This window comes from Gambusia affinis, linkage group LG22 (assembly GCF_019740435.1).
Source record: "Gambusia affinis linkage group LG22, SWU_Gaff_1.0, whole genome shotgun sequence".
Taxonomy (NCBI): Eukaryota; Metazoa; Chordata; class Actinopteri; order Cyprinodontiformes; family Poeciliidae; genus Gambusia; species Gambusia affinis.
Genome location: NC_057889.1, coordinates 12,106,760 through 12,119,329, shown reverse-complemented (window position 1 = coordinate 12,119,329; position 12,570 = coordinate 12,106,760). Strand labels below are relative to the sequence as shown.

The 12,570-nt window shown below is 36.2% G+C and overlaps 2 protein-coding genes across 3 annotated transcripts; one reads left to right on the top strand and one right to left on the bottom strand.

Moving 5' to 3' along the window:
• The first annotated feature begins 2,523 nt into the window (after nt 1-2,523).
• nme6 (NME/NM23 nucleoside diphosphate kinase 6) lies at nt 2,524-5,756 on the top strand. The gene is made up of 6 exons (XM_044106091.1): nt 2,524-2,792; nt 2,869-2,981; nt 3,968-4,070; nt 4,297-4,336; nt 4,416-4,576; nt 5,459-5,756. The coding sequence occupies exons 2-6, from the start codon at nt 2,889-2,891 to the stop codon at nt 5,608-5,610; spliced, it is 549 nt and encodes a 182-aa protein (XP_043962026.1). The 5' UTR covers nt 2,524-2,792; nt 2,869-2,888; the 3' UTR covers nt 5,611-5,756.
• A 2,036-nt stretch (nt 5,757-7,792) lies between these two features.
• Nucleotides 7,793-12,360, bottom strand: baalcb (BAALC binder of MAP3K1 and KLF4 b). 2 transcript variants are annotated; one of them, XM_044106890.1, is made up of 5 exons: nt 12,131-12,360; nt 10,857-11,022; nt 10,475-10,697; nt 8,621-8,811; nt 7,793-8,457 (listed from the first exon to the last, which is right to left on the bottom strand). In XM_044106890.1, the coding sequence occupies exons 3-5, from the start codon at nt 10,653-10,655 to the stop codon at nt 8,302-8,304; spliced, it is 528 nt and encodes a 175-aa protein (XP_043962825.1). In that variant the 5' UTR covers nt 10,656-10,697; nt 10,857-11,022; nt 12,131-12,360; the 3' UTR covers nt 7,793-8,301. The 2 variants fall into 2 exon arrangements, with proteins under 2 accessions (XP_043962825.1, XP_043962824.1); XM_044106889.1 differs by having other exon boundaries at nt 12,095-12,349.
• Nucleotides 12,361-12,570: the final 210 nt, after the last annotated feature.

Sequence of the window (12,570 nt, the reverse complement as noted above, 5' to 3'; positions counted from 1 at the left end):
TTAAAGTTAGCATGCTGACATTGTTTCATCATAATCAGCATCAGTACATTGCACAACATAGCAAATTTAAAACTTATAAAGCGAAATATTTTTGCAGCACAGCTTCATTTTATTTAAGTGTTTGTCATCTCAGGGTCCATTACATTATTGTAATACAAATGTACACTCATTTTTGTTAGATACATTGGTTTAATTGTTAATGCAAATAATAGCACACATAGCACAAATTCAATACAATTAGGAATCTAAATGTCAAAATTTATGAAGTTCAACATCAAAAATGGTCAGACAGGGATTGTAAGTGGTTTAAAGTCAGGGATTTTTATGCAAAACCATCTCCTAGATTTGCACCTGATGGTCCAAAAAAGAGAAAATATGCAGTAAGCAGCAGTTTTGAAGCAAAAAATAATTCCTTGTTGATGTCAAAGGTCAGAAGGGAATGGGTAGATAAACTGGTTAAATAATTATGTCTGAAAATTAGCTGACTACATGTTTTATTTTACCTTTCCAGACTTTATGAGAAATGTTTTTACAATACCATTTTCTGTGGATCTTGTTGAAAGAATGAGCAAAACGTTAACATCCAAGTGTCGGTGGGGGTTGTGACTCAAGCAGTTGCCCCAACGCACATTAAACAGGAACGACAACTGCAAGAGCCAGCAGCAGCAGCAGCAGCAGCAGCAGCAGCAGCAGTGACACAGAGGTAAAACAGAGATGGGCTTTATTGTGGTCAGACAGCAGTAGATGAGTTGAATCAACGAATGTCGTGTGAAGCACGAGTCAGCTGGAATCACCAGTGGACTCTCATTTCATATGAGCTGCCATCCCAACAAGAAAGTAGCTCTTCATTACTAGTATCTTGTTAGTTTAATTAAAATGACTATCTTTCATTTATGTTTTTAGACACCTGTTACTTTTTTTTGTTTGAAATTGTTCTTCTTTAACATATGCTTAAAAGAAAATAAGAAAAGTTTTAAAATGTAGATTAGGGCCATAGCACAAATAACACAGATAGAACCACATGTAATAGCTTTTGGTCAGTTGTGTCTATGCTGCCCCAAACTGTCAAGTTGAAAGAATTAGTAAGAACATTTGTCAATCCATCCATGGTCCATACCTGCTTATCCATGCAGAGTTGTAGTGGAGGGCAGGTGCCTATCTCCAGCAGCCATTTCACGAGAAAATATATGCTTTGTTTTGTAATAAAAAATACAAAGTTGGCTTTATTGTGCAACAATAAAATTACTAACAATAAATATTAGTAAAAAGATTTTTAAAAATTGTAGAAAGGGGATCTAGAAATAGTATATCTGAAACATAAGGCCTTGCATGTTGCTTGCCTCATTAAAACAAAGACGCTGTTAAGTCTGTTCTTTCCCCCCCCCCCTTTATTTAATTTTTTCATAAAAAAAAAAAATAGAATCAAGAAAAGGATGTGGGTATTTTCTTTCTTCAAAAATTCTAAATGTGTTTCACCAAATGGTTACACTATCAGTTTTGTCTTTGAGTTGCTGGATTTTTGTGATGTTCATATTTTCTATCCAATCTGTTTTTTTTTCATCTCTTACCACACTATGCTCATTAAGAAAAATGGTCATCATTGGTATTCATTGAATCATATTCATCATTGTTACTCTCAGTATTCTTTAAAAAAAACTAAGATCGACATATTAAACTAACAAGATACATACTTAGAAAAAAGTGAACTCTTTAACCCCACAGTCTTCTTTCTTAGCCTCTCTATTCGCCTCATGGAGGTGGCAGCTGTAGATTCACACCAAAGTCACATGACACATGACACGGGCAGGTGGGAGAAACCTATGCTGGACACAACTCCCCAACCTCCCCATTTCTTCTTTCTGCACACACACATAAACACTGCACACTCTGCTTTTCAGGGTGTGGCCATTTTGCATTTCTAGAATGTGTTTGTAACTTACACTGTCTGATCTACCACAGACATAAATCTCTGCAGCTCCAGTTCCTGCTTGTTGTCAATGTGTCTCAGTGGTCCCCTTTAGACTTTCAGCTGCTTAAATACTAAAAAAGAAATTTATTTATGTAAATAAATTAAATAAAAAAATATAATCTTATCAGCAATTCAATATTTTTGATAGATTGTAACAGAAAGCGGAAGCAGTATGTTGGTTCTGCCTTTTATGCTGCTGCTTTGTTTCCAGTATAAATAATAATAATGTATGTTATTATAATGTCTAATATGAAATTTACAGATATAATATTAGTGTTTATGTCACTATAAATAGTATGATAAATAGTATAAGTATAATAAATATTGAAGTATAAATAAATAATATAATAAATAAATTATAAATAGTATAATAGTAATGACTAATCCCTTTAAATTGTAGGCTTAGTTTATATATTTTACTATGCATACACATTTTTCATTTTATCTTTACTATGTTTTTTTTACATATCGATTTGTTTTAATTTCATGTAACGATAAACGTAAAATCTGTCAATAAAGTTTTAGCATTTTATCCTATTGTATGATGCCGGAACACTTCTTTCCAGTGTTCCGTTTCAGGGGATTGTTTTTGTAAGCGGAACTGACAGGGATGGATTTGCATTTAACATTTAGTCATATTTTAGTACCAGTTTGTCATTTAGGGTTTTTTTCTTATGTACAGCTCATAGTTGTCAATTAAGCCGACAACTTATGTTTATTGTTTTGTCTTATAACTAGGAAATTACTCTCAGTAAAACAGCGACAATGGCAACCGTTAAAAACGTTAAAAGTTGATCGATTTGATGGACAATTGACAGAAAAGGTCGGTATACCAAAAACCTTACTCATATGTTTTCGGAAATAACATCTTATTCTAGTAAATATATTATTTCCAATAGGTTTCCTGGTAACCGTGACCATGTTACAGACTACTGGCCGCCTGTCCAAAGCGCTACAGCTCACCCTGGCGGTCATTAAGCCCGATGCTGTAGCTCATCCTTTAATAGCAGAGGTAAACTTTCATTTTCACTCATTTTACTTTTAGCTCATTCAGAAATTGTCCAAAAATGTTGTATTTTGATTAAACGGGGTCTTAGCTGTTTTTCGCATGTAGTCCTGTTGGATAACGGTTTTCGAGGTGTGTCAAAATGAACGTGACGGTTCTTTTGTCAGTGGTACACCTTCTCTGAAAATAGCTAAATGTCAAGGATAAAACAAGTTCCTTGGAAACGTATACTCAACACTATTCAGCTTACTGCATTTTGCGAGGTGGGGAGGGGGTACATCAACATGACAAAGTACATAATTCTACAGTGAGAAAGAAAATATTTCATGGCTTTCCAAAAAAGAAAAAAAATGGTTCCTACATATATTCACCCCCTTTACTCTGATATGCCTAAGTAAAATCCACAGCAACCACTTCCCTTAATTGAGTCAACTTATCAGGATAATGTTACTAAACATTTAACGAGAGTTACAATAAAATCGTTTGGATCAAAGTATTTTTAAGTATAGAACTGTCCCAGTCCAATGCCAAACCTAAGTGCAGTTGAGAATCTGTTCTATTTAAATGTTTTTTTTCTCTCTCTTTCAATCAAGTCTGATTGATCTTGATCTATTCTGAAATTATAAATAAGAAAGTAATTTCCATCAGTAAGTGTGAAAGCAACAACAGCAACAAAGACTTGCAGCTCTAACTTCAGCAAAAGCCTTTCCCAAGTGTTGACTCAGGGGGGCTTAAGGCAGATCAATAGTAGCACACTTTTAGATGTTTTTTTCTATCACCTTCTCTACCTTATAATTACATCACACTGGGTTTTGGTCTTAATTACAGTAATGTTTTCGACTATAATGTGAAAAAGGCTATAAGGTTTAACAGGAATGCATCCATTGCAAGATAGTGTACGGACAGCAGCATGTGCTTACATTTATCCAAAAGATTTGGATAAATATACGTTTAAATGTAATTTAAACGTTACTTGTATCATTTTCTTTCAGGCTATTCACCAGACAATTCTGGATAACAACTTCGTAATTGTCAGATCCAAAGACTTGGTGTGGAAAAGGCAGGATTCTGAGAGGTTTTATGTTGAACATTCAGGTATGGACAATATTTAACAATATGATGGCTTTACATAATAGAGTACATTTTTATTTCAGTTTCTCCATGTAATTAAAAATAAATCAGTTTCTTATTCTAGTAGATACATCACATTACCTGTCCGCACCTATGTGTAGAAATATCCACTTTTGGGGTTTTACATTTCAAATTTAAGCTGAAAAAAATACAAAAATAAATGTATTTATATCCTATGTTTCATTCCCAGAGCGATTCTTCTATCAAAGACTTGTAGAATTCATGTCAAGGTAAGTCTAGGCTTGTGAAAACAGTAATTTTTTATGGATCACCTAATGATTAGTAATGTTTTTATGAATTTTCCCCCAGTGGTCCTATGAGAGCCTACATTTTAGCTCGGGAGGATGCCATACGTCACTGGAGGGACCTGATGGGACCAACCAAAGTCTTTCAAGCCAGATACACGTCCCCTGCCTGCATCAGGGCTCGCTTTGGCCTCACAGACACCAGAAACACAACTCATGGCTCCGGTCAGAAATGTTCTGGGCACTCATCATTCTGACTGATTAAAATATTACAAATATTAGATCCTGGGAGTTAGGAAATGAAGAGTTACAATGTCTCCCATCAGTTAAGTGAAATTTCTCAGGTCCAGTTGTCATAGATTTTGTTACAACCAAAGTTTATAGTACATATACTGCATAAAAAGACAACCATTTTTGTCACTGTCTTACATTAAATTGGACCTTACCGTTTTGGTTTTAGATCTGTAAGGATTACGGTAGTGGAATCATTTTTATTTATAAGGAATCAAATAGAATAGAAATATATTTCATTGTCTCAGTGGGAAGATTTGGGTGTCACAGCGGTAAGATGTTACAACAGCATTTAATTTCCCTTTGTGATCAATAAAATGATTTTGAATTTTAATTTTGAACCTGCATATTCACATAGAGGCAAAGAATATAAAAATACAAATAAAAAGCTGTACACTAAGGAGAAATGTTCAAAATAAGAAAATTAATACTGTACAATTATTTAAAGTGGCATATTCAGGTTAAAAAGAATGTGTAGCTTGAGACAGGCTTCTGTGTGAAACAATAAGAAGCTTTTTTTTCACATATTAGCTGTCTGTTTTTTTTAAAAAAACTACTTTGGAAAATAAATATTAAGAAAGAACCTGGTAATACAGCAAATCATTTGTAACGATTTATCACAGGCTGATTATTTTCGGTTTTGTTACATTCACGGTCAGAATCAAAAGCCTAAAACAATAATAATATATATATTCTTCAAGTGCAAGTTTGAATTATTTATTTCACTTAGACATTTTTAAAAATGTAAATGTTTCAAATTATTTTAGTGTATTTATTTATTTTTTTAATTATTAGCATTTTTGTTTTGTTTTTCAGATTCTCCAGAGTCGGCTCAGAGAGAAATCAGTTTCTTCTTCCCAGATTTCAATGTGGAGCAATGGCTTAAGAAGGAGGAGCCGTTGTTCAGATCACGACAGATCCAATATGATCAACAAGATCAGATCCACAAACCTTTAACACCAAGCTGACCCTGGAGTAGCTCAGCACTGCTCCACAGCTTAAACTTGATTGGATGAGATGATGAACTCTGTTTAGAAGCAACACATAAAGAGTACGCCTGATTTATGAAAGTGCCAAATTGTTATAATAAAAAAAAAAGAGGTTGCTAGGATCATGTCACTGGTAATTTTATGTCAGCAGGGAGAACCATTTAATAACATTTTTAAAATAATTATTCTTTGCTTAAGTTGTGAAAATTATTTTAAGATGTTACTTCATGACCTGTTGTTTTTGCTTGATTTGAAATACAAAAGATTCAAGGATTGAATTATTAAACTTTTCACAAACCAAATAATGCGGCACTTGTAAAAAGCACTCTTGTATTTCAGGAGCATTTTTAACTGTGAACATAGCAGAAAGAGACAACTTTTGGCAAAAGCATACATTCATATGTCTTTAAAGACAATAGGTCTCACTTCTAGTTCCAGAAACAAAGTTGCTAGAAAAAATTCCCAGTCATTTCAGGATGCAGGCGATTCGCACTAATAAAACTGAACTTAAAAATCAAGAGGGCGCGTGTAGACGCCTTATAATAAACACAAGTTAGAATAAAGGGATACATTTTCAACGTTATTTTAAATTGAATACATGGATTAGTTGGCGCTTCTACCGAATCTACCTTGTAGTCCCTCTTTTCCAAGTCCATGTTATTTATTCAGTTTTGAGTTCTTGTATGCCATTTTGTTTCTTTAACAAGATAAAGCTTATTTTCATTTTTGCTCATTTGCACTTCTCAAGTAACTTAAGTTATTAAATATTGATGATATAGTTTTGGTAAGAACATGGACATCATGAATTTTGCTGCTGCATTCTTGCGCTCAGACTTCTAGTGTTGAGTGTTGAACAAAAGAGGCTGGCCTTATGTTTGGTGAACAGGGTGTTGTCCCAAGATAGAAGTTCAGATAGGGCTTGACATCCTGTTCCTAAGATAAGAATCTGATTTTTTACATGCAATTTAAATCTAGAAAAAACAAATTTTAAGACAGATATAGTCTTTACTTCCAACTTCTCTTGAGTTCAGGGTCTTGATGTGGCTCTTTGGAACATTGAATAGTTTATGCATGAGATAAAAATTGTCATCTGGTTGAAACTTACTTGCAGACATGTTTGCAGTTCTGCATTTTGATGCGTGCTGAACTTGTCCTGGAGAAGGAAATACCCACTTGTGTAAGATCTCCCAGTAACACACAGGATAAAATAAATGCTTTGCCAAAAAAAAAAAAAAAATCCCAGTTATTTTTAATGATTTTAAATAATTTCTTCCCAGCTGGGCTGCACATTTATTCTAATTCAATTCACTTGAATATTTATAGAACTTTGAATAATTGCCTTCAGATGATCAAGCTATTTGACCCAAAATACTTTTGGGTCAAACATTTTGTGTTTAATAAGTTTTAGTCCAGAAGCCACACCCTTTATTGTTTCACATTCTGTAACATCACAAGCATGATCTTTGGAGTTTTTTCAAGGATTTTTTTTGTAAAAGACCACATAAAATTGCACAAAATAGTCAAGTGAAAGGAAAATAAAAAGTTAGTTTGCAAAATTATTTTCACCATTTAAGACGTGAATAGTGTGCACTGCATTTTTTATGTCCTAATTTAAAGAAAGCTAAGGTAATAAAACTCTTGGAGGGAGCTACAGAGACCCACAGTTCAGGTAGGAGAATTTGTCCACCAGACAAGTTTGGCAAGAAAGCTAAAAGAAATCCTGTTTGCTGCAGGTCTTAGGTGACATAACTAAGATAGAAGGTGCTCTAATCAGACGAGACCAAAATTGAGTTGTAGAAAACAAACATTACACAACACTCTGAACACACCACCTTGTGGTGCAACATTGTCACGGCAGAATAATATGGTGAGAAATGCTTTCTGTCTGCAGGAACAGTGTCCAGCTGCCGCTGGTCAGCATTGATGGGAAGATGGATAATAGATGGGCTAAATACAGGACCATTCTGGAAGAAGACCTGTTAGTGTCACCAGAAGACATGAGAGGGGTGGAGGTTTACGCTCAATCAGGACAATGCAGATAAACATAAAACTAGAGAGAGAGATCAAACCTGTCCATGCATTGGAATACCTCAAAATCTAGACCTCAATCATTTTACCAGAGCTGTAAAGGATCAAATGAATGACAACAAACCAAAAGTCGGTTATTCTTATGTAAGAAAACCCTTTTTAAACTTTATTAAAGAGCAGAAGTTATCAGATAGAAAGTGAACACTAACGTGAAAAGCAACACAATGCAGTAAGCTAGATCATCATTATGCCCTATGGAGGACTATGAAATGTTTACACATACTTTATGCTCAGCAACATGAACTAAAACAGTTTTAAACATTAATTTTTTTTCAGAAGCATCCCAAAAGTGATTTTTCTCACTTTTTCTTCTGCAACTCAGTTGTTCTGTAAAATCATTGAAATCTCCTGTATTTCCATGGTTCAATTGAATACTTTACACACACATCTTTCTAAGATGCCGAAATACATGAAACACATAAAACTGCACGCACAATCATCATCGAAATCTGAACTGAGTCTTGTGCATCCATCAGACTATCAAAATATCTCCAACAAGGCATGTTTAGTGGATTCACGTGCAATTTCTTTTTACTATTAGATCTTTGCAGAACTCCTTCCAGGGTCTTGCATTCAAACTTTTCACATGGTCACCTGCTTCAAAGTCTCCACTGGTTTCATAACCTCATAAGTTGTAAGCGATTTCTTGACTTTCCCATTCTTGTCCACCTGGTGGATGCTCTGGGTCACGGTGATGGTCACTTGCTTGGTCGACATTCTGTTGTCCTGCCATTTTGTCTGCAAGATAATGACCATTAATGAACATGAACAAGCATGCAGAACGTTTTTAAACTGCTTTCACAATTCTCAGAATTTTATTTAAATGCTTGAATTATTCCAATCAAATATCAGCGATGGTATTTTCTCATGGTGTAAAATGTAGCCAGCCAGCCAGCCTTACAATTTCTTCAGTGTGTAAAACACTTCGGCGCTGCACTGTGGTGCCTGATGAAGGCGACATCTTGTCCTGCTGTGGAGAGGCCAGCACAGAGGGTGGGCTGCTGGGCTTCACATCGTTCAGACTGGCCTCTGAGCAAACCTTCAGGTAGGCCTGAGCGGGAGGAGGGAGGCCATCTTCAAAGAAATCTGGAACTTTATTGAAGAAAATACACAAATGGCTCATTTGGGAGCATTCAGTGTTAACAAAACACAAGATTTTTTTTCAAGTCACTAAATAATTCACATTTTTGTAAAACTTTGAGGTTGCAATGTGGCACAGTTTTAACAACTTCAATACACACTCAGTTACATCAGAAATTATTTTATTAAATGGATGATTTATTTGAAATTAGGGGAAACAATAATTTCATGGCTCTGGAAATAACAAGGAACCAGCATCCTTTAACTTTATTTTTTTCCACAGAGGCTCAGAAACAGGCAACAAAAATCATTTTATGATGCTGCGACATCCAACTCGTTTTAAAAAAATGTATAGTAGGTTTATAGATGTCAAGGAGCCACACAGCAAAACATCTGCACATAAGTGGCATCAAGCAAAGCAAAGCAACACTAATCTATGTAGCAGTTTCAAACTTAGGAACAAACTTCTAAGTCAGAGTTAGTTTCCTCTTTCTGCTGATCTATGATACCATCAAATACACACTCTCCTACCCAAACAAATGACCCTGGAAAGTTCCTTTGGGGAACAAATGATAGATAACCTTTATTTATCTACTTTTTGGTAATATTGCACCTTCTCATGGCTTGCTGCCCTGGGCAGGCAGCCATATCAAAAACTCACCCTGGTTGATACTCTTTGCAAAACTGTTTCCAAAACATGCAAGTGTGGTTCTTAAAAAAACAACAACAACAACAAAAAATCCCCATATAAAACCCGATAAAGAATAGTGGCAACTGCACTGAGCTGTAGAATTAATTCTGACAGACTGATCATAGAAAAAGTACTAAAGATTTATTTACTTTAGTTTATCATCCATCTTATTTGTTTTGAACATTATACATTTCCCTCTTCAATTATGTACTAAAAATATTCCTTAGCTTTATTAACAACCACTATTAGCCTGAACTGCTTAATTTATTTCTAATTGATCTGTAATTATTTGCTATGTCACAGTGTGTGGTAGGCTTTACACATGGGAAGCGTTGGTTGATATAAAAGCCATTTGCTTAACCTTTTTTCACACTTTGACAGTCTTTTCCTATCTTTCTATTTAAACAGAAGACCTAAAAAGGACAGAAAAGTTGCCTTTTGAGCTGCGTGGTGCAATGAATGTATAGCCTCATTTTAAAAGCAGGATGTGTTTGACCATAGCTGATTGATTTTTGAAATTCTCTGCATGTTTTTCTGTGTCTTTGTTTTGAATCTGGAACTCATTTCATCTTCACAGTTACATCAAGGCTCCTTCATTCAACACCAGCTGCGTCGGTTGCCATGAGAGCAAAGTCCTGTTGGAGCACAGTGGCTTTTGATGCAGCCTAATTTCCTCTTTTATACCGTTTCATCTTTCCTCGGCTTTTAAGTAAAAAGGCTCACTCTTCAGTGCAAAAGACAAGATGAAAATAAAGAATAACAGCCCCAGGATCCTACATCGATGGATTTTAAAAGCTTAATGTGTGGCTCCATCTGCAAAACCAATAAGGGGTTGACAGTACCAGGTCTTCTTTGTCCTATCCAAGAATATATTCAAACGTGCAATGAAAGGGCCAACTACTCACAGTCCACTCTGGGAGCTTTTTCCCTCTCTGCAGTCACTCATTTAAGGTGAATAAATGAATAGTCAGCCAGTGGTCTTACCGGGGCTCATTGTTTTCTCAGATGTAAAGCCGGCCTCTGAGTTTTCCGAAGGGATGCTCTGGATTGATGACAGGGGGATGTCAGTGTCCGTGCTCGTTAGCCAGGTCGACTCCGTCTCTTTGGTCCAGCTCTCCAGGTAGCGAGGCTCCAGAGCGTCGGTCCTGCTCCCCCCGCAGCCCATAGCTCTGCCTCTGCAGGGGCGTCTTCACTTCCCTGCTTGACTCTTTTTAAACAGGAAATACAGTGAGATGCTAGAAATTTGTTCAACAGTTGGAAATTACTGTACATAATTGCTGCAAATTAAACTTACAGGGAACAATAAACATTTTTTTAAGGTATTATATAGCACTTTGTTTTCTTCTATTATAGAGGCAGTACTTACAGGACAGCACACAGCTGTGCCAGACAGTAAGAGCCCTCATACGCTTAGAGTACAATTGTATCTTTCCTTTAAAGAGATGAGCTGGAGGCAGAGTCAGTGCTATGTTTCTCCATGAAAACAGCATCTTCTTTTGATGAAGCAGGTCAATTAGCCATCATGTTTCTGCCTTAAATGAAGAAATGTAAAAAAAACAGAAGAGACAGGAAATTTGTTGCTGATTTATTTCATTACGTTTCATTCATCTTTTTCAAGTCTGATGCCAAGAGGGTTTTCAGCTAAATACAATTTAGTACCATAACTAGAAAATTTGGGTTTAGTAGACTTTTTTCCCCATTGTATTAATGATCCTTGACAGTTACTTTAGTGCTGTTGAAAAGTGTTTACTTTTCAATAGCACAAAAGTTGTTGAAAACAAAAATTGTACACACAAAAAACAATGCACTCGTTGGTTGTGCAGCAAAGTTGAACCAAACATACTCCAACGTGTCAACACTCACCAAAAGTGAGAGTGAAGAGAATGGAAACATCTGCACTTCTGACATCAACCAACTAAACTAGTCACTTTTTCATCAACTTGGGGCTGTTATTTTTATGCCCCATGATTCAATGCCATTGGGACGGTTGTTATTGTTATATTTAGTTTGCATGCTGGTTGAGGAATCAGATGTGATCAAACAGTAATATGTGACCAAGCTGGTGACCAGTCTGACACATGGTTCAATAGGAGGATGAGCTGTTTGGGTCAGAGAGGATTTGACCTAGCCTCATCAGCTCTGCTGTTCAACACATAAATGCATTCCATACATGTGGCTTTTAAAGAGAGAAAATAATACTTTCCAGCAGTAGGTTTACTTTCAAGCAGCATTGTTACAAAAACAAACAAATAAACAATAAAAACAACAACCACAAATTACAGGTTGTGCCAAGTAAAGATCAATTCATTTTGTAAAATGCTGGTCTACAGCACAGTTTTAATGATTTTTCAATAAGAGTAATGAAGTCCAAAAAACCAGGGGTTTCCTATTTTGTAAGAAAATAAGTGGACTCTTCACAGTCAGGCCTCCTGTAGATCATATGACTCAGTAAGTTAGCGCCCAGATGGTTGTACAACTATATTCGCACACGCACCATCTCCATAGGCCACGAGGAAACACGCAGCGTTATACTGATCAGCAGCGAATATCCACGATACGTGTGACAGGAACGCGACAGACACTAATGACAACAGAGAGGCTTACAGACGATGGAGGCTCCGTGTTTTTGACTCCCCTCACCTCGTCACTGCAGCCGCAGCAAAAGCTCCAGTGTGTCGTCTCCCACTCCGGAGTCTTAAGAGGATGTTAATGCAGACACACCCCCGGCTGGTTAGCACACAGCTGGTTTGTCCGCACCACCTTCATCCTCCATCTCCCTGAATCACACGAGTTCACGAACACTCGGTGAGTGGTAAATCGTTCGTCCAGTGTCGTGAAGATGAGTGGGCATCTGTTGGTCTTTAAATAAAAAATAAAAATGAATTACCTCAGCAGTTGCTAGGTAAACTTGACAATGGTGCTTTTATATAGTGACGCAGTTCGTGATTGAACTATTGACAGCAAGAAACACCTTTAGTGTTAACAATGCACCTGTTACTATTGTGCTGACTGTTTCAAAAATGACTGTCAATATTACCATTACGTAAAAATCTGTCAAAGGGCCGGCCCAAGTCATAAGC

Bases quoted from the DNA above. Each gene is read 5' to 3' on its own strand.
- baalcb (XM_044106890.1), bottom strand. From the start codon at position 10,655: ATGGGCTGCGGGGGGAGCAGGACCGACGCTCTGGAGCCTCGCTACCTG. The intron at 8,812-10,474 runs GTAAGACCACTG...TCTTCAATAAAG, and splicing joins TGAGAAAACAATGAGCCCCG to TTCCAGATTTCTTTGAAGAT. The intron at 8,458-8,620 runs GTAAGGCTGGCT...ATTATCTTGCAG, and splicing joins TTTTACACACTGAAGAAATT to ACAAAATGGCAGGACAACAG.
- nme6 (XM_044106091.1), top strand. From the start codon at position 2,889: ATGTTACAGACTACTGGCCGCCTGTCCAAAGCGCTACAGCTCACCCTG. The intron at 2,982-3,967 runs GTAAACTTTCAT...ATTTTCTTTCAG, and splicing joins CTCATCCTTTAATAGCAGAG to GCTATTCACCAGACAATTCT. The intron at 4,337-4,415 runs GTAAGTCTAGGC...ATTTTCCCCCAG, and splicing joins CTTGTAGAATTCATGTCAAG to TGGTCCTATGAGAGCCTACA.